The sequence below is a fragment of the Mus musculus genome, chromosome 7 (assembly GCF_000001635.26).
Source record: "Mus musculus strain C57BL/6J chromosome 7, GRCm38.p6 C57BL/6J".
NCBI lineage: Eukaryota > Metazoa > Chordata > Mammalia > Rodentia > Muridae > Mus > Mus musculus.
The window spans coordinates 120,101,427-120,126,761 of NC_000073.6; the positions used below are offsets into that span (position 1 = coordinate 120,101,427).

The 25,335-nt window shown below is 45.8% G+C and overlaps 1 protein-coding gene across 2 annotated transcripts; it reads left to right on the plus strand.

Moving 5' to 3' along the window:
• The first annotated feature begins 915 nt into the window (after positions 1-915).
• Tmem159 (transmembrane protein 159) lies at positions 916-19,561 on the plus strand. Of its 2 annotated transcripts, XM_030242508.1 has the most exons (6): positions 916-1,089; positions 1,475-1,530; positions 3,204-3,403; positions 13,960-14,128; positions 14,794-14,932; positions 18,748-19,561. In XM_030242508.1, the coding sequence occupies exons 3-6, from the start codon at positions 3,308-3,310 to the stop codon at positions 18,827-18,829; spliced, it is 486 nt and encodes a 161-aa protein (XP_030098368.1). In that variant the 5' UTR covers positions 916-1,089; positions 1,475-1,530; positions 3,204-3,307; the 3' UTR covers positions 18,830-19,561. The 2 variants fall into 2 exon arrangements, with proteins under 2 accessions (XP_030098368.1, NP_663561.1); NM_145586.1 differs by lacking the exon at positions 1,475-1,530 and having other exon boundaries at positions 1,000-1,089; positions 18,748-19,560.
• Positions 19,562-25,335: the final 5,774 nt, after the last annotated feature.

Here is a 25,335-nt window from a genome sequence, read left to right on the forward strand (position 1 = left end):
GAAGACGTGGCTCAGAAAGGTAATTTCAGCACACAGTCACACAGTCGTAGCCAGACTTGGGCCCTGAGATGGGGCCTCCACAGCCCCAGCCTGTAGTTTTCTGCTCTAAGCTCAAAGACAGTGCTTCTGACCTTGCCACATCCCCAACCCCTGGGAAGCATTTTAAGTTATCACAGCTGGGAGGGGCTGTTAATGTGTTTGTTTTTATTTCGTGGGTGGAGCCCAGGAATGTTACCAAGCAGCCCACAGTGCTCACAGGACATCTCAGAAACAGATTCATCCCATCTTAAATGCCAGTATTGACATTGAGTAACGAACGAGGCACCTCAGACTTGGAACCAGCAAACATGGGTGTCTCTATCACGGGTCCTTGAGACGAGGATTTGAGTTTATTTGTGAACTTAATCCTTCTAGCTCTTCCTTCGTTTTTGTCTTCAAAACTGTAAAACGGAGATAATCCATCTCTAAGATTCTCTAACTGCTAACACTTGCATTTGCGTAATGACTAGGACCTTCCAGTACAGGAGGTACCTAACTGATTGACTGGTATGACTTGAACTCTGGGGGCAAATCCAGAACTAGTTCTGTCTCTAAAACCCCTTCTTTGGTTGCCAGTTCTCCTAAGATGTGGCCCCAGAACTTTCACTCCAAGCCACTGCTGTAGGAAGAGACTGTCTCCAAGCGCTCATTTACTCGTTAGTCATCCTCTAGAATCCAGAAGTTTGTGGGGGTTGTTCCTAGAGTGTGTAGGAAGAAGAAGCAGGGTGGCCTAGCAAAGGTGGCAGCCGCGCGGCTAGCCATCTAGATACCGGATCCTTCCCAGTCGGGCTGGGTAGGCAGGGCGGGGACCCAAGCCTGGACAGATGGTCAGCGTCAGAGCTCAGCAAGGAAGAGTCGAGGGGCGGAGCCTCTGCGAGGGGCGGGGCAGAAAGGGCGGGGCTTCGGCCTTAGAGGAAGAGCGCTTGCTGGTGAGGAGGAGGAGGTCCAGCTTTCACCCCTAATCAGGCCTGCGTCCCTTCTTGTCTTCCTTCCACTTCGCTTTGCGCCCTCTGTGGCTGCAGGGCGGGGTTTCGCGGCAGCCAGCACCAGGTGAGAGCAAAGATGGGGTGTGGAGTAGAGGACCCCGGCTGGCTGAAGCCTCCCAGCTCGGCCTGGGAAGCGGAGGAGTTCAGGGGCGGTCGCGGGAGAAAAGCACTAGCTTCCTTCGCCTGTTGTTGCCGTCGGCTTCTGGGTTGGTGATGAACTTTGTCGCCTGGAGTTGCTGGGCGCGGGTAGGAGCTCATGGGGAGATCTCATCCACCATTTCCAGCCATCCCGTGCTTACCCACTAGTAGCTAGATTGGGGGCCGGAGGTGGGGGACGTGCGGGGAAGGCCACCAATGCCAACCCACGCAGAGGTCCTACTTCCTCTTGGGAAACGTGCATGGGAAGATGTAAATAAAGTCTTGTCTCGGCGTCCGCACCTTTTCCCTAGGATTGGTCAACAAGGGTGCTATTCGCCACAGCAGGAGGGAGCTACAGGTGTCAAAGGTGGGTTTGCCCCAGATGATCAGTGACGAGATGCCCAATTCCCCTGAGTTCGGATCTCCTAGTTTCTATGCCCCGTAGTCGTGATCAGACCCCCATCTGCATCACACCGGTTTCCTCCATGGATCCCTAGCCTTAGAACAGAAAGTCTCAACCCTCATCGGAAATGGGGACCAGGATAGATTCCCAGGCGCCCCGAAGGCCTGCCCCCATCTGGGGATTCGACCGGACCCGCAGCTGGAACGTTCGCGGTGGCGGTTTGCTTGCAAGACGCGAGAGTCCGGAGGCAAAGCTTTATTTGGAATCTTAGAAGGGGCGGAGCACGATCTTAGAGAACCTGGTTAGGCCCCCTAAAACGGAGAGTAGGCGGGGCACCTCTAGGCTGGTTGGGGTGGTGCCTTCCCACCTTCCCTGTGATGCTGCTCTGAAGAGGACCCTAGAAGGAGTAGATGGTCAGAAAATTGGTGGCTAGGTAGATGAGTGTGCCTGACTGCGGTCCTCCTCCGCATTCTTCCTACCCTAGCTTTCAGCAGACTCCCCAGACCGGTTCCGTGGCATTTGCATGTTTCCCAGGCCAAAGACGAGTTGTAATGGTGTATTTTGACTTGTAGCCCGCTGTAGAAATGTGATTAGGTAAACTGAAGCCTGGGGCCATCTAAATTCAGCACTAACTCGGAGCTGCTGCTTTAACAACATAAATAATGGTGCTGACGTTGGTTCTCCCCTGACCAAGGGGAGAGAATCTTTAGCTGGTGTGATGGAGGTGTGCATACTAGGCTCTGTAGTGTAGACACTGGTAAGGTGTGTTTGCACATAATGGGCAAGTGGTATATTCAGTCATTTGGGGCACTGTGATAGAATCTACTGAGCGCAGGTTTATAAGAACACTAGGTTAGCTGCAAGGAGATCCTATGCTTTCCAACCCAGAAAGGTGTTCTAGGAGACATGAAATAAGAATAATATATTAATATAGAATAATATTTTTATTTGAAAACTCAGCCGGGGTTAAAAGCATATCTAATTTGATTCATTGCCATAATGAAAAATGCATAAACGACGTGAGAAAGGGACTGTCTTATACATTCCAGGCTGTTGTTGAATCACAGAAAATAATTGTGCCAAGGCCTCGGGGACAGGTCTTGTTAGTGAAGACCTCACCACACATAAATAAAGTGTGGCATTGTACAAGGTTCTTGGGAGCCAAAGAAAGAAGAAAAAGCACCCCAAGCCCCTGTTGTCAGAGCAAAGGAAGCCTGGAGTGGTAGGGTAGCGAGAAGGGGGAGGGGTGAGATTGAATAGTACAGTACAATCAGTTTTCTTGTTTGGCATAAGTTCTCGGAGAATAGCCTTTCTGGATCTTTTTCTACACCGTGTGTGTGTGTGTATAAAACAGTGAAGTGTTCATAATAAATAATAAATGGATTTAGCTTTTTCCTCCTATCTTGCTGGTCTTTTTATGTAACAAACAGGAATATGATATACATCCTATGAGTATTTTTCACATATCTATCTTATTTAGGTTCATAAAAAATAAATTGCTGGGTCAAAGTATGTGCAGCTTAAATTGATAAATATTGTCAAATTATATTCATCTGCATGCCTGCTGTTAATGTATTGGGGATGGTCCGAGCTCCTTGGAGATTGCTAATAATTATTTTTTTTTTTGTTTCCTTCAGCGATAGCAAGAGACGGGGGGACATGAGAGATTGGGCTACGTACTACAGTAATGCATTTCCTGGTAGAGAGTTTACTCTAGAGTGAGACTGACAGACATTTCAAGATGGCCAAAGAAGAGCCCCCGAGTGTCTCCAGAGACTTACAGGAGCTGCAAAGGAAGCTGGGTTTGCTGTTAGAGTCTTTCCTGAATAACTCAAAGGTCAGTGCCCAATGCCACATATAATGGGAAACCCTGAAAACACTGGTCTGAACAAGATTGGACACTGTTTCTTTCTCAAATAGAAATCTACAATAAGTCAGGAATCTTCCTCCTAGTACCCTACTATGTCTGAGTGTGACCTTCATATCCATGTTCATTGTGGCTGCTAGAGCATCAGCCGTCATAGTGACATTCAGGGCAGTAGGACAGCAGGTGAATGGGAAGGAAGATTGTTTTCAAGACACCTCCAAATTAAGGAAGATTCCTGGAAGTCACCGAGAATCACAGACCACTAGTTACATCCCATATGGTGCAGAATTTGGTTGGATAGTGGCCCCTTGTGGTCACTGCCATTCTTTGGCTGGATCTAAAGAAGCTATTCTTAGTCTATACAGCAGACACTATTCTTTTCTTTGAAATGCTTGACTCATTTGTTCCCCTAAGCAAAGAAGCCAGCCAGTGCCTCATTTACGGTCTGAGTTTTGTGTTCCACTAGAACTCCATCATCCAGCAGCAATGATTCTTGAGCCATGGGTGCACTCACATTTTCTGGTACCCAACCCGAACTGCAAAGAAGCAATGGGTTAATTTTAAGAATATATTTTAGTTAATATACCAAAAATTGTATCATTTCAGCATGCCATCATTATAAAAATTAATGGAAAAGAGAATATTTCACACTCCTTTTTGTACTAACTCTGAAATCTAGACTGTTATTTACCTTCACAGGATTATTGTGATGCAAACTAGCCATGGTTTTTTTGTTTTGTTTTGTTTTTTGTTTTTTGGTATCCTGTCACAGATCAGTGCGGTGGGATTTGAGATGCTCAGTTTCTTTGTGTATGGATCTTTATTGTTTTCTGTATGCCTTTCAGCATGTAAACAGAATGCTAGGGCTGGGAAGATGGTCCAACTGGTGAAGCTCTTGTCTGTTAATCGTGAGATTACAAGTTTGAATTCCCAGCATCCACACACAGATGGCCATATGAGAACATCTCCCTAATCCCAGGGTCCCTATGGCAAAGTGGGAGGTTGAGACAGCAGGATCCTGGGAAGCTCGTGACTAGGTATCCTGTCTTATTCAGTGCTAGAACAACAACCCATGGAGACCCTGTTTCAGAGGGTCAGGTGAAAGGCAAGGGCTAGCCCCTGAGGTTGTCCTCTGACCTCCACATGTGCACCATTGCATATATGTGCACTCACATACATGAAAGCACACGTGTGCACTTATACAGTATATGCATATTCACAAAAAGATTGTTAAAAAGTAAACAGTAGGGGGCTGGAGAGATGGCTCAGTGGTTAAGAGCACTGACTGCTCTTCCAGAGGTCCTGAGTTCAAATCCCAGCAGCCACATGGTGGCTCACAACCATCCGTAACGAGATCTGGAGCCCTCTTCTGGAGTGTCTGAAGACAGCTACAGTGTATTTACATATAATAAATAAATAAATCTTTAAAAAAAAAAAAGGTAAACAGTACCAGCTAGCTAATACTATTACCATTTTGTTGTATATCTTCTAGACGTCTATGCCATGTGCACATAAAAGTATGTCTGCATCTAAAGTGATGGGAACTGTTTTGTGATTTTCTTTCCCTATTGGACACCATAGTTTTACCAGCTTCTATAAAACACACACTTTACCATCTAAAGCCATATGCTTCACAGAGGCCTTCTTTGGACTTGCTTCAGAATGCAATTGGCATACTGCCAGTTTACCAGGCTATTTTTAAGATGGACAAGCAGCTTTCTAGTTAGTTGGCTGAGACTTCTTGGATGTGTTAGTTCAGTAAGAAAGGTCCTCGTGGCCTTTGCACATTTATAGTTCATTCTCATGACTTGTGGGAAATCACCATTGACACTGGCTTAGCAAGTACTTAGCAAATCACGATTCTGCAGGAAACAAGGAACTCAGGTCCTGCAAGTTTCTAGTCCCAGTGTTTTTGTAATCAGATCAGTGCATGTCCTTATTTTATGCATATTTCTGGAAAGATGCATTAATGTATATATTTTCTGTTGATTGTTGACATTGAACTTAGGTCTAGCACGAGGCTAATTTGTGTCTTGAGCAAACATGCATGCATTTTCTTCATAAGGATCAGTAACAAAAAGACACTGCTGCTGCTGCTGCTGCTGCTGCTGGTGGTGGATATTTTAAATTGCTAAGCAGAAATTAAGAATGTGAACTTTGGGCTGGAGAGATGGCTCAGATAGTTAAGAACACTGACTGCTCTTCCAGAGGTCCTGAGTTCAATTCCCAGCGACCACATGGTGGCTCATAACCGTCTGAAATGGGATCTGATGCCCTCTTCTGTGTGTCTGAAGACAGTGACATTGTACTCATATACATTCAATAAATTAATCTTAAAACTAAAACAAACAAACAAACAAACAAACAAACAAACAAAAAGGAATGAGAACATTGTGGCATTAAATAGGCCACTATGCTGTAATTTGGCTCCTCAGTATCCCAGAAAGGATGAGACCAAGGGTGAAGTTGAGGAGAGACGGTACAGTCTTCTAGGATGGGGCCTCTTATCTCGGGTGCACACATAACAATCTGGGAATGTTCTTGTCAGATGACTTGATCTTGACATCAAAGATGTTCAAAGGACTGATTTTGGGGTAGAGATACATTTAAGTGAGTAGAAAAATCTTCAGACATGGTATTCACAGATGATAAGAACTGTCTGTGTGTTTATTAACCTGATGGAGGCCTTACTAAATCCCAACCCTGTACCAGGCATTTAGCATGTCTTAGTTAATATTTATACCTGCCTTCTGAGGTAGGCATTTCAAAGCAGATGGACTTTATTTTATTCTTCCCTTCCAACAACTCAGCTGTATGCAGTGGTGTAGATTTGGGCTAGATAATTTCCAGGCTAGCCTACTCCCAGACAGATGTGGAAATGGTCAGTTCTCTATGGGCCTGTTGTTCTCAGGTAGCCTTGAGATGGAGTTATTATTTCTCCTGCAAGTTTATAGTATATCAAAGTAGGTTGATTGTCATTTTAAAAACTTTTATGTAATGTGTTTGTATGCGTTGAATGGTACGTGTATGAATGCACGTGTGTGGGACACATGTGTGCAGTGCCTGGAGAGGCCAGGCCAGAAGAGGGCATTGGATCTCTGGAACTGGAGTTCCAAGCAATTGTCAGTTGCTCTGGTTGAACTGAACTCAAATCCTCTTCAAAAGCGGTAAGTGCTCTTAACCACTGAGCCATCCCTCCAGCCCACAGATAGCGTGATTTGGGGAGGAAGAAGGAAAGCAAAGCACCTATAAGCTTGCATTCGTCAGACTTTCTGTTGCTTTGACAAATACACAGCCGAGAAACAACTTGAGGGAGGAGGAGCACTTATATTTCTATCATGGGTTTAGACCATCCTGGTGCCAAGGGCAGGATAGAACAGAGCAAGTAGCTCACATCATGGTAGCCAGGAAGCAGGGGGATAGGATGGGGATAGACAGACGTACACAGAGACATAGAGATTACTTCAGGAAGGCATAGGGTAAAATGGAGCCCCAGGGGCACGCTCCTGTGACCCTCTTCCTCCTGCTAGGCTGGAGTCTCCTATAGCTTCACAGCCATCAAGAACAGCACAACAGCTAAGGTGGGAGTGGGGCTGGGGGGCCCAGGCTTCAGGACATGAGTCTGCAGGAGCCACTTTATATCCAAATCATAACAAAAACCCATCACTGACAGACAGAGGTGGTGATCTCAGGTGAGAATTATGACCCTTCAGTGTGTAATTTTTAATTTTACTTGGCATGGTGCTGTTTTATGAAGTGTGAGTCTTCAGGATAATTTACCTGTGCCACTAGAACATCAACAAAGGACATCAGATTGACATACAGTAATTTGTATAGCACCTCTTGTCTCTGGGAAATGTAGATCGGTTCTTTCTCCCATGTAATCTGTGCTCTTCCCTCACAGTTTAATGAGCTCTTTGAACTTCAGGTGAGACCTGATGGGGATGCAGATAGAATGGGAGTGAAATTGGACCCATCCTGTCTGGGGCGGATGGCCAGGTCTTAGTTGTCTTTCTTCTAAAACTCAAGAGACAGGAACCTGCTCAAAATAGTTTTAAGCAAGCAAACAGGTGGGACCTTCAGAGGCTTTAGGTGAATTCAAGGCTGCCTCTGGAATCATGGGAGAAGTGAAGCCGAGCTGTCTCTAGACTAGAATGAACTAAGCTCAGGCTGGTGATGGGGGCCAGAAGTTACTCTCAGCACGCCCTCTTCCTGGGGCTGTGTAGCTTCTCACGTTAGCTCTCTGGGGATTTGCTTCATTCCAGACTCTGCAGCCCACTGTCCTTGGTTTTCCATCCATGTGGACAAACGTGGTTGCCCCGCCTGGTACCCTCCTGTCCTCACCTGTCCTCACCTGTCCTCTAACACCTGGGGAAGATCGAGGAGTTTCAGTTTCCTCTTCATAGCAACAAGAGTTTGGTTTATGGTCACCCAAGGCCATAGAGGTGGTTATTGGTTTGGGATCTTCGATTTCATTTGAAAGGCACCTGGCTTATGGGGTGCCCTCCTGCAGAGGGAGGGAGCAGTTTCCAGGGAAGAGGAAGGCAGACAGATCACAAGTGGGCAGGTGACCTCGGTTGACATCTCCTCATACAAATTATCTGTGCCAGATGATTTTCTTCTTATGTTGGAGCTTTCCTGATATGAGGGACATTTTAGACGACATCTCCCTGGGCATCTGTGTGCCCATACCTGGATAGTGTGCTAGCAGGTATCCAGAGCCTCGCTGGGAGAGGCTGTCATTGTGTAGTGCCTCTGACTTGTTACTTGGGCAATGGCCCTCACTACCATCTCTGTCCCCTGATCACAGTCAGTCAATTGTCCTAGCAGAGTTTTCCTGGCTGTGAGTAGCCTAAGGTGGAACCATCCTGTCACAAATCCCAGCCATGTAGACCCGACTCCCCACACTCTCATGCCAGAGAACATTTATAAATAAATCACGCTCATCTGACCTTGGCCACATTAACTCAGTTGGTCTCTAGCTCCTCTTATCTGGGATGAGCAATACTAGGCCTTGGGCTGCTGGAGGAGATTATCTGGGATGCCATTTGAGAAGGCTCTTGCACTGAGTCTGGCTAATGATGGTGCTGTTTTCTCTTAGTCTGGCGTCCTGGGTTGTTCAGTGCAGCCCACGTCTGTAAAGCATGGGTAAGAGGCACATCTTTTCCTCCAAGTTAGCAAATGAGCATTGCAGGGCATGCCGCTGCATGCCAAGCCTCTCACCTCCTGTCCTTCTGTTGCCAGGAAAGTGAACAGTGGTGGAAGAAGCCTTGGGCTTGGGGATTGTTAAGCTGCCCCTCATTATCTGCCTAAAACCTTTGTAGGATATATGAAATGTTAGCTGCTAAGCCAGGCAGGTACCTTTAGGGGAAAAGACCCATACTATACACTTTCAAAGCAGCCTTTGCTTTTCTTCAGTCAAAAGTTACTGAAGAAAATGAGGCTAAGGAGGTGGTTGGCAGGCAAAATGCATGAACACTTGAGTTGGGTTCTCAGAACCTTCATTAGAAAAGAACCCAGGGGCCTGGTAAGTTGGTTCAGCGGGTAAGAGCACAGACTGCTCTTCCAAAGGTCCTGAGTTCAAATCCCAGCTACCACATGGTGGCTCACGACCACCCATAGTGAGATTTGACGCCCTCTTCTGGTACATCTGAAGTCAACTACAGTGTACTTACGTATGATAAATAAATCTTTATTTATGTAAAATAAATCTTAAAAAAAGAAAAGAAAAGAACCCAGGAGTGATGGTTTACACTTGTATGTGAGCATCGGACGCCGGAGACTGGTGGATGGATCCCTGGGCCTCTGTGGCCTACCGGTCTACCCTGCTTGGTGAGTTCCAAGCCAGTGATAGACTTTGTTTCAAAATAAAGGTGGCTTGTGCCCAAGGAACAACATCTGAGATTATCTTTTGGCTTCAAATATATTGCCCACACATACGCACCCAAGTGCACACACCCGTATTGCATGCTTACACGCACACATGCACATACACACGGGGTGGTGCTATACCCAGAGAGCTTCATGTCACTGTTTTTATGACTGTCTGCTGATTTTACCTTTTGAACATGTGCTCTAGGACCCTGAGCTAAGCATGTCTCCAACTGTTTGCAGTACTAACTTCTTGAACTGAGCGTGCTCTGGAATGTGCTTACCTCTAAAGTGTTTTCCTATATGGATGTATGTAGGCTCTCTGGATCCCCCCCCCCCATGCTTTCTTTGTTTGAAGAAGTGTTGCTTTGGGAATGGCTCCTGTGTTCTCCTTATCTGCAAGTAGTAAGTCGTCTTGGCCATGCTTATTTCTTTGGCTTTGCACTTGGCACGATAGAAGCCTATTGGGATAGGCTATTGGAAAAGTACCTGGATCCTGTGTTTAACGGGTATCAATGTTAGACATGGATGGATGGCCTCTTGCCACTACACTGTGAACGTCAGGCCAGTCTCTCCTAGAGAAAGCAATTCCTGGGTTGAAGAGTTTTGTCGTAGTTAATTTTCTATTGCTGTGATAAAATACCACGATCAAAGCAACTTTCTGAAGAATGAGTTTTACTTGGGCTTATCATTCCAGATGGCTGAGAGTCCTTTACCACCGCATCCAGGGAAGCATGGCAACAAGTAGCAGGAATAGCTGAGAGCTCAGAGAAATTTCAGTTTCATAATGGTGTAAATCTTTAAGCTTTCAAAGCCAGCCCTCAGTGGCATAGTTTCCTCCAGCAAGGCCACACCTCATACATCTCCCCAAACAGGGCCACTAGCTGGGGACCAAACATTCAAATATCTGAGTCTGGGGTGGTCTTTCTCATTCAAATCACCAAATGGTTGAATCTATTGGTGATGGGGATCTTTCCTCCCCTCCCCTCCCCTCCCCTCCCCTCCCCTCCCCTCCCCTTCCCTTCCTTTCCCACCCCCTAACCCCCAAATAAGATCTCAATGGACCGCCCAGGTTGACCTCAAACTCACAATCCTCCTGCCTCAGCCTTCCAAGTACTGGAATGTGTCATCATTACTGCCTTAACTGTCAGACTCCTTAGAAACAGTCTTTGCATTTCTAAATGGCCTTCTGTCTTGGGGTGTTAAGCGGTCAGACTCAGAAGAGGCTCTGAAGACAGAGGAGGGATTCTCTGAGGACTAGAAGTCAGACACTCTTACTTTTGTAAGTTCGCTTGCTTCTTGGATCCCCATGTCAAACTGTCCACAGGTCCTATTGGTTTCTCTTTTGTCATCTAACCTTCAGGCTACATTCCTTGCCTCCCCCACTGGCCCAGATTTGACCAGTCATACTTTTGCTCTATTTTCTGAAAAATCTCCATTGTCCCTTGTACACTCACCTCTTGCATACTCACCCCTTGCACACTCACCCTTGCTCACTTACCCCAGGTTCATCTTGCTTATATCGATCCTTTGTGTCGGCCACACTCTGGCCACATTCTCTCAATTTACCCCTTATTTTAGTTAGTTTTCTGAGATAAAGCTTACATATTCCAATAGACATATTTGAGCCACAGATATAATTTGAATGTTTTTATTTTAAAACAAAATGTGAAAAAAAAGTAAAACAAAATGTGTCACAGGTTCGCACTTATCATCCTAGGCTCCAGTTACGAGGCAGGAGAACTGTAAGTCCAAGGCCAGCTTGGACTGCATAGTGAAACTCTGTCTCAAGTTGAAAATAAATAAGGGAACTCATGGAATTAATTTAATAACATATCCTAAGAAACCCAATAGATCCCAAAGTATAATTTAAGTTTGTAGTTATAAGAAATTGTTAATGAAATATTCTAGGATTTTTTTTTTTCTTTTTTCCCCCCTCAAACACAGAACACATCTCAATTCAGGTGCCAGACTTTCATGGAAAATACTTGCTCTCTCGTCAGCATTCATAAAATTTAGTTTGAAAAAAAAAAAAAAAACCAGATTCCGATGAACAACCTTGAAGCCCCCCTCCCCAAATGACCGAATTCAGTAGCAGTGAAAAGGCCCAGCTCTCTGTCTCACTGCCACATGTGGCTGCTGTGCTGGTGTCTCGTTGACTGCATACTCTGGACACTGCTGGCTCCCTTCCTCCCATGCCTGCCCTCCCCACTCACTGTGCTTTCTGACATTCTTTTGAGTACCAGGATTTAGAGAGGTCAGGTGAGCCTGTCAGGCGATGGAGGCAAGTTTTGCTGAGAATGTAAGTAGACCAGACCTGCAGAGCCTTCAAAGCCTGAGACAGCTCAGACAGCAGCCTGCCCTCTGGTCCCACAGCCGCGATGGCTCCCTCTCACCTTCAATGCCTTAGCGAGGTGGTCTCAGAGGTGGTTCCTACTGTGGTACCTATTGCTAGACAGCTGAACTATACAGGATCTCGGAAAGCAGCAGGCTAGAAGACATTGTGTGGTGTGCCAGAAAGATTCGCCATGCCTTAGGAGGCAGTGTTGAAGCTCTGGGACAATGTCTGGCTCCTTTGAATGACCTTATCTGTTTAAACAAGGCAAGCCCATGCTTGGTTGCCATTACCTGGGCTATCAACTCTCCTGCTTCTAACCTGCCCCCAAGTGCCCACCATTAGAATTATTTGGATGGAAACCTATTTCCATGAGAAGTATATGGTTTGGAAAGACACAATTTTGTTGTTGTTGTTGTTGTTGTTGTTTGCTTTGTTTGTTTTTCCAAGACAGGGTTTCTTTCTTATATAGTCCTGGCTGTGCTAGAACTCTCTCTGTAGACCAGGCTGGCCTCAAACTCAGAGATCCAACTGCCTCCCCCTCCCAAGTGCTGGGATTAAAGGCATACACCATCATGACCCAGTGGAAAGAGGCACTTCTAATAATACTTTATTTCAGCCACTGGCCTCCAATGCCCTAAGGAACAAGACATGGGAAAGACCACCTTTTGATGGAGGAAGCCCACCTCACTACCCCAGCTTCCACTGTTTTTCCCCCACGGTTTTTTCTTATTGAAAAAAAAATTTTAATCATACAATACATTTCATCCTGACTTCCTCCTCATATTCTTCCTCCTCCCAGATCTTCAGCATCTACCTACCCATCTCAGTGTTGGGATGCTGTCCAGCCTGAAGCTGTGCAGGCCCTACACATGCTTCCACAGTCTCTTGAATTCCTATGCGCATCAGTCCTGCTGTGTCTGGAAGATACTGTTTCCTTGGAGTCTCCCACCCCCTCTGGCTCTTAGCTCTTCTGTAAGAGGGAGGACTTGGTGAAGACATCTCATTTAAGACTGAGTATTCCAGTATCTCTCATTCTCTGTACATTCTTTTCAGTCATGGCTCTTTGTATTAGTTCCCATATACGGCAAGAGGATGTTTCTCTGATGACGGCTGAGTGAGGCACTGATCTGAGTATAGAAGAATCCGGTTATAAGTAATTTTATTACTATGTTTCTTTAGCAGAACAATAGTATTTGGTTTTTCCCAAGGCCCGTGGCCTATCTAGTACAAGGTTCTTGGCCATGAGAGCACTATCAAACATGGGTTCTGTCTTGTGGAGTGAGCCTTATATCCAATCATAGAGTGGTGACTGCCACAGCATGTGCGCCACCATTGCACCAAGGTGCCATGCAGACAGTTCACAGTTGTAGATTGCGGGTTTTGTAGTTGGGTTGGTGGTTACTTTTCTAGAGGAAGGTTTTTGAATGATGGGATCTTTCAAGGAGTGAGCTTCAATGCCGGTAATGAGGAGAGTGAAGCCCTGAGACCCGAAAAGTAAGGAGGATGCTCATCCTTGCGGAACTGACTAAGATCAGCTGTGCACTGAAGTGGCCTTCTCCGTGGAGTTTAGTTCCCCATTTGTTAGCCTTTTGAAGCAAGGTAACCTGTTTATTAAAACAACAAATGGTTGCCATTATCAGGCTGTGTGGCCCACTATAACATCAAGATGGTACCATAAAAGCATTGCTGTGGTAGCAAGCCATTGCATGCATTTAACATTTGGAGTCGAAGATCTTAGCTTTGAATGTCCAGGCTTTGCCCCTTAGAAACTAGGTGACTCCAAATAAGCCATTTAGTCCATTGCATCTTAAACTTCACCATACATATAAATCACCTGTTTTTGTTGAAAAAACAGGATTGGACGCAACAGGGACCAGGTGGGGGCCTCATGTACTATATCTCCAATAAGCTCTTGAATGATGCTGAATATCTGGGACTTAATCCCTCTGTTCCTTGGTGACCTGGACTGTGAGAACCTTGCCTTAGGAGCAGCAGGCACATTGTACATCATTGTACACATAAGAGGGTATCTTTCTGAGAGGGCATGTGTTAGGCAAGAGGGTGGTGATGTGACCTTTCCTCCTCTCACAGGACTTGACACTAGGTGAGGACCTCACATTTGCCACCCTTCCCACAACTGCCTTATATCGCTGCCAGGCGCCTCAGGTCATGGGAGATGTTTTGTACCGATGCCTATGAGCCTCTGACTTGCCAAAGGCCTCTGATTCTAGCTGTATTTCCCATAGCTGGGGCAGATCAGCTCAATCCCAGAGGCGGACGTATCACTTAACCCTGGCTTTTTGTCCATTGCCCGCAGGTGGTTGCCTTTATGAAGTCCCCGGTGGGCCGGTTCCTGGACAGACATCCTTTTGTGACTCTCACCGTGCTGATGTTTGTTACCATGTCAGCCATCCCTGTTGGCTTCTTCCTGCTCATCGTGGTGCTCACCTCGCTGGGTGCTCTCATGGGGGCCATATTATTGGAAGGTACTCTACCCAAGGTTCCTGGGAAGTAACTCAATAAGCCGGACAGTATTTACTGACCATCTGCCATTCTCATCAAAGGCTCCTCTTTCTGGTCCAAGGCAGCTTGTTAGAGTGGTTAAAACACAGGGTCATCAATGGGAGGAGAGGCCCATGGTCTTGCAAAGATTATATGCCTCAGTATGGGAGAATGCCAGGGCCAGGAAGCAGGAGTGGGTGGGTTGGGGAGCAGGGTGGGGGGAGGGTACAGGGGACTTTCAGAGAGGAAACTAGGAAAGGGGATAGCATTGAAATGTAAATGAAGAAAATATCTAATGAAACCAAAAAACAAAACAACACAGGCTCTTGTGTGCATCCCTCAGCATCATTATGATTTGAGACATAACTTACTCCTTCTGAGCCTTAAATTGGACAGGCAACAAAATGAGCGTAATAGAGTTTGTTAACAGTAGGGAAAGAGTCAACAAGGGGTCCAGCTAGTTGAGGCCTACTCAGGTGTTGAACTTGTAACTATTTTACATGATGTCAGAAATGTGATTTTCTATGGGAAATCTGCTGACTTCAAAAAATTGGAGTCAGCGGTCATTATTTTAAATAACCTGGGCTGGGTCTTCTCATTCTCAGCCTACTTCAGATGAAGGTACCTCCTAACCACGCTCTCCTCCTAGGTCTGGTCATCTCAGTTTGTGGTCTCTCACTTCTCTGCGTCCTCTGTGGCCTGGGCTTCCTGTCACTTGCCTTGTCGGGGATAGCCATGATGTCCTATGTGGTGGTCTCCTGCCTCATGAGCTACTGGTTTTCTCCCAGGTAAAATACACGTCAATGGGACAACCTAACCTTGGCCGTTTGGGGGATTCACACATATAACCCTCTAGTCCTACTTGATGTCTAGAAGCCAAATTATAAGAAAGAGATGTTCCTCACAGTTGCCCGTAGACATTGCATGTCAGCTACACAATTACAGTAGAGTTTCATACATACATACAGACATTGCTAACCTCCCTGGTCCTTCACCCATTTAGCTCATCTCATTGCTGCAATAGCTTCCTAGGCAGTTACTAATTATTCTATTTAAATTACAAAGGCCAGAAGGGGCCAGAGTTTAGGAGGGTTGGAAGGAAGGTAAACAAGGAAGAGGCTCACCTATCAGGTTGACACACCTACCTCCAAGGGTGGTTTGAGAGGTGGGAAGCTGCTGTCCCCACAGTTTACCTTGGCCTCCTCAGCTCAGCTCAGCAAGAACTTCTCTGCATGGTGAGTATGGCTCATGTTTATTATGTAGAGTTTCCTCCCCTCCCCCCCCAGCACCCCCCCCCCACCCCCGTTCCCCGTCCCCCGTCCCCCGCCCCCCATACACAGTATGGTGCCTGGGTCTTGACTGGAGGAGCAGTGATCTCTTTAGAGGATGGAGAGAAACCCAGTAGTATTGGAGTACCTGGGAGACGCTCTTTTGTAATGTGCTACTCCCTGCTCCTTGAGGGATTTCCAAAGACCACTTTTTTGATTCTTGATTTTTCTGCTGTGTATGGATTTTAGATTCTTAGGTTCCTAGGTACTGAGTCTGTCTTGTTCTTGTTAAGTATTGGCTTAGCGCCAGAGTCTCTACTGAGAACTTTCTGGCCCCATATCATGTAACTCTAGGGGTGAGCCGCATTCTGTGCTAGGAAAATGAAAGCCAAGTACCAAAGCTGAGAATAGCAGAGAAGAAACTTAAATCTAGGTCCATTAAGTCTGGTAAGACTCTCAACCAAAATATAAAGCGGCTGTAAAGGATAGGCGAACAATCTCTGCCATGATTGATTTCCCAGTCCATGCTCTAGAAACCCATTAGTCTCCTGAGCTTCAGTCTTCTTACAGGATAGCCCTTGAGCATCTTAACAAAAGGCTCCCCAACCACTTGTCTAGATGGTCAGCATCCTGGCTTTGATCCCCGGCATTTTCCCTCTCCCCTACAAAGGTTGTCCTGTCATTTGCACATGTTGATGTCTCTGTGATCTTAAATTGCTCAGGGCTTGTTCTCAGAAGATTGCTTAACTGATAACCCCTGGAATCGTAGCCAGCTTAGCCTAAGTTGCCTTGATCAGTATCAGTTTTAAAGGACAAACAGTGCCCTATTTGGCTAGTGCTTCGAGCCAAAATCCCTCCCTGCCCTTGAACTCTGTTTTAATTAGGCTCCAGGCTTAGCATAATGAGATGCTCCGCGGAAGCTGCTGAGTCCCAGGAGATGAGTCAGGAGTCCCAGAACCAACATAAAAATGCCAGGCACAGTATGCACTTGTAACCTCAGCACTGGGGAGACGCAGACAAGTTAGACTGCTGTGGCTTGCTCGACAACCAGCCTAGTCTAATCAGAGTTCCAGGCCAATGGGAGATCCTGTCTCAAAGGAGGTAGTAGCCAGTGTTCTTGAGGATAATGCAAGTGAACGTGTACCTACACATACATATGCACATTCACACACATGTATGTATACACAGGCAAGTGTGCATTTAAAAAGAGAAGCAAAATCAGACCGGTGTTTGTTGGTGGAGAGGCGTGACTTGGTTCTCCTCCTCCCCTCTTCCCAGCTGAGCCGGCAGGCCCTCTCTTCCCAATTGGGCAGAGATGCTCTACTTCTTGTTCGCTGGACTCACTTTACTTTCTCAAGGGCTATTGAAGTGGGTTCCAGTACTTTGATAATAGTCCCACTGCATATTATAACAGCAACTACAAAACTGACTATTCACTTAAGAGGAAGAATGTTACCTATCTATAAAAAATATTAATGAAATGATTGTGTTTTACAAACAAAATGAATTTATCCAGGTCACGCTGCCTTCCTTATATTTTATCAATAGCTTTCTCTGTTTTTCCCACCTCCAGCTATATGGCCAGAGTTGATACAGTTTAGGCTAGCCTCAGTCTCTCAATCCTCCTGCCTCAGCTTTCTCTCCAAGGGCTGGAACCTTAGGTGCACAGTGCCACCCCTGGCTGTAATAGATCTCCTAACAATATGTTCTGATGGAAGTAGCGATGCTAGCCCTTATACCCTGTATTTGTACCACGGAGCATATGGTCTAGAGGAAATCTTTGAAGAGGTCTGAGCTTCACAGCACAGCTGGGGAAGGGGAAACCCTTCTACAGAGGACTGTGGACATTTCTCTGATAGTATACCTGAACTCTGTAATGATATTTGCTTCATTTAGTGAAAATGTGAATTTTTTCATCCTTCTAATAATACACTCAAAAGTATATCTGTAGCATGTATGGTTGTGATGTTATACCTTGGAAATGAAGAGCTGTGATAAATGAGGTACCCTTAGAGAACTCCTGTATTAGGGAAATCTTTACTCAAGATAAAGAAAGGCGCTCCTTGACTGACCCAAAGCACAAGAGAAGAAAGAGGAGTTAGCAATTCATCCCATGACTTAATGTGTTTGATCTTAAAATACGAAAATGATGCAATTCTTCTTCTTCTTCTTCTTCTTCTTCTTCTTCTTCTTCTTCTTCTTCTTCTTCTTCTTCTTCTTCTTCTTCTCCTTCTCCTCCTCCTCCTCCTCCTCCTCCTCCTCCTCCTCCTCCTCCTCCTCCTCCTCCTTCTCTTCCTCCTCCTCCTTGAAAAAGGAAACACATTTTAAGATGGCCTTCTTTAGGAAAACACACTAGACAGTTTGTAAGCAATGCACTGTGATCTTCTCTGTAGATAGTTTTAATGTCAAAGGATCTCGAGAGACTTCTTAGAGCCTACAGGCTGGGGGAGGGAGAAGTGAGGGGCCTGGGCAGCTTGTGTCTTTGTGGAGCCACTCAACTCATTTGTTCCCTGTCACACTGGGTCTCCCAAAATAGCCAGAGTGGACCTGGCTTTGTCACACCCAACTGAACCCAATACCACAGGTAGAATTTAGAATTCAGGCATCTGGGGCAAGCACTCTTTGGGTCTTTAAAATTATCATTTAAATTTTTAGACAAGGGCTTGATACACTGATCAGGCTGGCCTTGAACTCACTCTGTAGCCCAGGCTGGCCTGGAACAGCAGTCACCTTCCTGCCTTAGATTCCCAGGCAGCCAGGATTACGGAGCCTGTCAGACTACCCAGGGCTTCCTCACATCTTTGCTTATAAAGAGTAAGACGAGCAAAAGTTTCCTGGTTTTGTGACCAGCTAGGAATGTTTTTTTTAAAATAGCAATTAATTAAAAACAAAATCTCTCAAGCTAAACACTAACTCAAATAGAGTTTTGTTTTTAAGAGATGGAGACAGCACAGGGCTGGTACAACCACTGTGTGGTGTCACCAGCATATTCAGCGCCTTCTGCCTTTCTGCACTGCCATCCTTAGCCCACGGGTTTGCCTCCTCATGGATAACTGCTCCAGCTCCAGGTATAAACCTGTGTTCAGGGTTGGGGGAGAGGCACCTGTGAGACAGCGCAGAGGCATGCAAGGGAGCGCTAGATCACTTCCTCATTCTTCCCCAGACACATCATTAGCCAGAACTTTGTCAGGTGCCAATTCAGCTTGGAGAGCGAGAGTCCGGCTTTCTCACCTTCTAGGGAAGGAGCTCACAGAAAACCCCAAAGTGCTGCACACATACTGGGCCATTCTCAGTCTTGCTCCTGAGCTAACTGCTTTGTCTTTTTACTTATCCAGCAGGCCACTGACACAGCAAAATGCCAACGTCGACTGTCAGCTGGCTATGAAGTTCACGGAGTCTGAGAGGCTCATATTTTGAGAGGCATGACCGGGAATGACGGGCCAAATGGAATCAAAGATGGCTTCCTAAGCACCCAGAGGAGAGCTTGTCCCCTCACCTCTCAGGACTGCAGGGCAGAGAGAGGGCTGGATGGGAGCCCTGCTTCTCTGCTCACTGTGTCCAGACTCCTGCAGTGGCCAGCGTGGCCTCCCCACCCCTCACGGCTCCCCAGTATGCAGCCTTGACCTTAGCAGAGTGGTGGGCTGCTAGAACTTGGAAGCTTGGCCTTTAGAGCCTTGAGGTTGAGTCCCAGAGCCCATCTGCGGCTAAGATAGATTGTATTTGAAGTTTAGTTGCAGTCTGGGGGCAGGGCAGGGATGAAGAGGACGGGTTTTCTCCAGTCATTTGAAATAAGAGGTTAAAAAAATAATCCAAAGGAGCCAGTTCTTACTGTTTTGTTTTGTTTTTTTATCAGAAGAGCATCAGCATTTGGAAATGGTGGCCTTTTAAAACCTGAAAATCTGTCTTAACCCTGCAGCCAGGAGTCCTTTAGGAAACATCTCAAGGCCTAGTCTATTGCATGCCTTGATCTTTGACATATTTGCACTTGATATGTTAATATTGTTTAAAGAGCTTGTTTCTGCCAAGCCATTTCTTAACAAACCAATAAAACCGAACACATACTGAAGAAAGACTACAAAGCAAACCAGAGCCTGTGCGATGATTTCCACTTCATTTACTGTGGTATTTTATTAAATATTTATTTGCTTCTTGCTGTTTTCTTTTTCTTCTACCTATTCCCATATGTCAAGATAGGCATTAGTCAGATGTCTGCTATTGTGACAAAAGACCAGAGACAATCATCTTTACAAAGGAAAAAGTAGGGCTCATGGTTTTGGAGGTTCTAGTGCAGAGTCCCTTTGCCCTGTTGGTTTGGGCCTTTGATGGCATAGCAGCACATCATGGCTGTTCACCTCATAGTGGCAGCCAGGGATCAGAGAGAGGAGGCTGGGGTCTAAATAGCCCCATAAGGGCAGTCCCCAATGACCTAACTTCTTCCTCTTAAGCCCCATTCTCTAAGCTTTCCCTCTGTCCCACTAGCACTATGGTCTGTTTCCACATGGACTCCGGGAAACACATAAAAACCATAACAATTTCTGTGTTGATTTCACAGTGGATCCTGAGTATTATGGGGCAGTAATTACTTTTCCTCTTTGCTGTGATCAAATACCCAAAAGTAGCAACTTCAGCGAAGAAAGGTTCATCTGGCTTACAGTTCACGGGGCTGCACCCCATTGTGGTAGGGATGGTATGGTAGCAAGTCATTGCTCGGGTGGTCACGAAGCATTTAGAAGACTGGAGCCTGAGCCTAGCTGACCACCTCAGAGGTGGCCCCGTGTAGGTACCAGTTGCTGAGCACATGAGACTTGGGGGACATCTCACATTTAAACCTTTTTTAGTTGCTAGGGACCACACCCAACTCAAAGCTGTTTATAAAAAGATTGGTGTGACGTGGAGAGGTCATCGGTTCGTTGAGTCAACAGTGGGGAGATCTTTGTTTTATTGTCTTGAGACAGGGCCTTGTATGTAGTCCAGGCTGTCTGCAAGATCTTTGTGCATTGTGAGGATCTGGAGCTCATGCGATTTTACCCCACTTTCCTTACTGTGAGCTGCTTTTTCAGAAGGATTGTCCCACACAGAGGTCTCTGTAGCTTTTCGTTGTACTCAGTACTTGATTAGAAAGTACTAAGTACTTTCTATACCTGTAGTACATGCAAATTCTAGGCTTGGCTCTGATTGGACAGATCAGGGCCATGTGACCAACCTTGGACCAATCGCGGTAGCCAGTATTCCATCTGCTCATGTGCCCTATGGATATGTAAGAGCCAGGAGTGGGGAGAGGGGACAGATCAGCTGCTTTGGTCCCACAGTTGGGTGGGTCCAAGTGACAAAAAGGAGCTTCTCAAAGGAATATCAGAAGAAAAGGAAGTTTGCTGGGGAGAAACAACTGACGCCATTGGCCCTAGCATGATGTAAAGCCCTCAACGTTTCTGCATCCTATGCTTTCCGGAAGCACTTGACCCTAAAGGGAGATCTATCCGTTAGAGACCAAGAATTCTTCCATGCTATCAACACCATAGGGTATTAGTTACTATTAGTAACAGTTATTGTTTATTGAACATCTCTTTACTTCATGTGAGGGTCTGACCTGTGTATACTGCTGACCAGCCCAACTGGGTTCTTAGGCTTCAGTTTTGGAGAGCATGGAGGTCCCTGGCTTTGCTCCCAAGATTGGGGTCAATTATCACTTGTATTTGTACTTTGTTTATTTATTACTGATTAATAACCTGCAACAACTATTGGCATAAAAGAACATAGCAATTTTAGCAGAGTTGCCCTGGATTCTTCTCTGAGGCATGTCTAGGGAAGGAGCTACATCCAAGTATACATGGCCACGGGTCACATCTAATTCCTTGAGGGCTACAGACTGAGGGCCACAGTTCCTTGCTACATGTCTGTCTCCTGTGACAGCTCACAAAGTGACAGTCTCTTGTTTTCAAAACACCAAGGAGAAGAGACTTAGCAATTACATGAATTACATTTCTTGCCATGTGTATACACAATCACATATATCTTGTCATGGTTCCTATTCTCTAGAAGTAAGTCTTGGGAATGCCCCACACTAAGGAGAAGGCAAGGGAACCAGAGATGGGTCACGGCTTCCCCTAGCATCTGTAAGAGACTGTGATGAGTGCACAGAATAGAGGTGAAGGGCTGATAAAGATGAGGCCACTGCAACTACAGAGATTAGGTAGGTATAGCTCTGTGACTAAAAGAATGACAGGCTGTAGGTGTGGCTCTGGCTATGGTGGGAGGTGTTCCTGGGGCACAGTGGCCCTAAGTCTTGAAGGCAGGAAAGAACTTAGTGTGGCTGGGCATGGAAAGAATGAGAGTGGAAAAGGAACAGAGATCCACACCACAGCACTGAGAGGGAGGCACTGCAGGCTCCTATATGGAAAAATGCTGTGGTCAGACATCCAGGTGTTCATTACTTTTTTTTTTTTTCTGTTTACCTGTCTCCCCTCTGCCCCTTTTCTCCTCCCTGTTTTCCTTCTCTCCTTCTCCCTCTGCCTCCCTCACTCACTCACTTGCTTCCTCATTCTTCCCTCCCTCCCCCCAGTTCCTCCCTCTCTCCCTTCTTCCTGATAGGGAACTTCTATAATGACTTCTATATAGTCAAATATGACTTCAAATTCTAGCTCCTTCTGCTCCAGCCTCTGTATAGTATAGATTATATTTGGATTATATTGTAATCTACGCCCAGATCAGATTTAGGATTGTTGTGACTCACAGCCAAAGGTCTGGGGACAGGAAGGCCACTTAAGAATCTGCAAAGGCTGGGGACACGGGATGGCTGTGGGTTTGGCTTACACTTGGCGGAAGGGGATGAAGATCTTTCTTGTGTGGACATCTAGAGGTGTTGGTTGGTTGGTTGGTGTAGGTGGAAAAGAAAAGGGGAACACAAAGTTGACATCTAGATATTTAGCTCTAACCAGTGGGTGGTGGTAGCTAGTGATACTATTTCCTGAGATGGGGACTATGTGGAAAAGCCTACATCCCAGATTGCCCCTATTAGTCCAGCTATGTCATCTGACACCAAGAAGATGTTCCAAGTAGATTGCTGGCTTAGAGCAGGGTCTCAGCTGGGACACAAGATTTGGGCATATTTACAGTGCTTTGCGCAACCCGTCCGGGGAGGCTTCTCAGCTACTAGGCAAGAGCTTTTCAAAACACATTTCTGATTATGTAAACACTCTTGCTCCAGACTCAGCCAAGTTCAAATGCTTTTCCACAGCACTTAGAAGCACTAGACCCTCCTGTTCATGAGCAGACCAATTGTTTTCCTCGGCCTGCTTATTGTTCTTAAGCATCAGCATTTAGTTCACAGAAAGGAAGCCAAGGTTTGGCGATTAAGTGACTCTCTGAATTCATCCAGGAAGCACGGCATCTAAATCAAGACTAGGTTAACTTAGCCTCATGCCATAGAAGCTGCTGGCCTTTTATACACAATCTGAAGAATAGCTCACTGGAAAGGCGACCAGGGCCCACGCAAGAGAACTTTAGCTTTACACAGTAAATAATTTTACCTTTCTGTCCAGAAAAGTTTGTTTTGTTTAGCTTTGAGCACTTGCTGTGTGCTGAGTGCTGTCTCCAGTCTGCATGCTTCCAGTCAGTGCAAACTCCTGTCCACTTTAAAGGGGAGGAAGTGTAAAGGTTGAGATCTTTGGCTGCCTAAGAGCAGTTTGGGATGTGGGACTCAAACACAGGTTGCCTGCTTGAAAAACTCACCCCCGGAACCAGTATGAGTTCCTCTACCTGCCTTTGAGGTCTTTTGGGGTAGGTATGTGTTCCCAGGCATGTGAAGTTCCCAGGCAGCAGAGTGTCCATGACCTTTGTTGTTACGTAGAATGGCTCCAGGGGTCACTGGTTTCATATTGTAAATGTTTAGTTTCCCATGGAGTAGTGCCCATAATAGCAGTGTGTCAAAAACCATCTCTTTGTGGCTTCCATTGAAACCATGGGTGCTGTAGCTTCCACCTGGAGATGGAGAGAGAGAGAGAGAGAGAGAGAGAGAGAGAGAGAGAGAGAGAAAGTGCCATCCTCCCCCACTCACCCGAAGTTTGTTTTTAAGCCAGTAGAGGGAGCCAACATCACAGCCAACTGAAGCCAGCCACCAGATTACAGACCAGCTGTGAAAGCAGAGCGACTGAGTGACTGGCCCTGCTTTGACTGTGGCAGGCACAGTGTGAGCTTTGGCACTGTCTACTCCCCGAGAAGCCAGGTGGAAAGCATCTTCTCCACCATCCCTGATGTCATCAGCAAGCCTGAGACCCAGGGAGGACAACAGTTGACCCAGGGCCATGCTGCAAGTCTCCAGTCTATAGCACTGACTTTGTGTCATGTTTCCTGGCTCCTGAGTTCAGGAGCTAAGACACTGCAGTACTATCTGGTCTGAACCAAGCTTCTTTTCATAGTTGGTCCTTGGTTTCTGTGGGTTCTGTGTCCTTGGATTCAACCAAGCATGGATGAAGAGTATCTGAAAGAAAAGTGTGTCTGTGCTGGACATTCACAGGCTTTTTATTGTTATTTCCTAGTTGATACAACAAGCCTTTACATAGCACTCACAGTTATTAGGTCTTAAAATCACTATTCTAAGTAATGAGGTATGTGTAGGTTTTATACTAATATGGCTTCTTCTATAAGAGTGTGGTGTGACTTTATCTGGAGAAACATGAGAAAATGTCTACTCTCAGATATGACATAACTGTTACTTCTAGGGGTTTGGATTGGGTTCGTTTTCTCTGCCAATTAAAGAATTAAAAGGCAAAAAAAAAAAAAAAAAAAAAAAAAAAAAAAAAAAAAAAAAACTTGAGAACAACGGGAAGCAGCAAAGGAAATCTGAGACTCAGCTGGTGAAGAAAGAATTTTATTAAAGGTAAGGAAATTTGAGCTCGAGAGCGCACACACACACACACACACACACACACACACACACACAGCAGACCAGTCTGATAAGTTCAAGGTCTGGTTAAACAAAGTTGTGGGTCTGTCAGCATCCCTTTGTTTAAACTGACCAACTCTAAATTAAGGAAAGGAGAATACCCCATCCCCATTCCAGCTAACCAAAGACCCTTAAAGCCCCCAGCCCCTCAGGCTTCAGGAGAGGGGCACGGGCGTGCGCGTGCGTGCGTGTATGCCTGTGAGTGTGTGTGTGTGTGTGTGTGTGTGTGTGTGTGTGTGTGTTGGGGGATTACTGGCCAGAAAGGAAGCCCTCTAGGTCTTTGTCTCAAGCTGCTAGGTCCTTTTCACAGGTCAGGATGGTAAGGAAGAAGCCAGAAGTTTGCTATCTTTATTATTTATCTGTGGCCCCCCTATTGTCTGTCTAACTTGTAGTCTAATGGCAGACCAAGAATCATGATTAAAATAGCCATGCTTGGTGAATCTGTGCATTTACTGGGGCCACTTAAAGGAGCAAGGATGAGGGATTGTGTGCAGGAGCCTGGGCAGCTCAAAGGCAACTTCATCATTTAAAAGCGCATCTCAGTGTGGGTGGCGAGAGTCACATCAGCTGCATCCCTGGAGCTCACTGCCCAAACAGTCATCTCTGTGAAAGAGTCTGTCTCCCCTCCAGTGTTCCAGCTTGTACAGCCTTGGAAAGGGGCCTTGTGTGATCAGTAACTTTATGAGGTTCCTTTAGCTTCTTTCTCTAAGATGGGACAAGTGAGCTACACTTCCCATCAAATCTCTTCCCCGCAGAAGTATTGGTGACAATCAAAGGACAGACACAGGCAGATCTGGTCCTCTAAGGCTTTGAAAGGGCTGCACCCAAAGTGAAAGCTACTCTTATTTTTTGACTATACAATTTGCTTATTAATCAGAAGAAACATACTAATTAAATGTTTTTATATGTATTTTTCTGTGTGTTTTATATGTATTGTTTTTAAAGATTTGTTACATGGGCTTTCTTGTAAAAACTGAAGTTC

Coding starts and splice junctions, on each gene's coding strand:
- Tmem159 (XM_030242508.1), top strand. CDS start 3,308: ATGGCCAAAGAAGAGCCCCCGAGTGTCTCCAGAGACTTACAGGAGCTG. Junction 3,404..13,959: donor CTTTCCTGAATAACTCAAAG/GTCAGTGCCCAA, acceptor CATTGCCCGCAG/GTGGTTGCCTTTATGAAGTC. Junction 14,933..18,747: donor AGCTACTGGTTTTCTCCCAG/GTAAAATACACG, acceptor TTACTTATCCAG/CAGGCCACTGACACAGCAAA.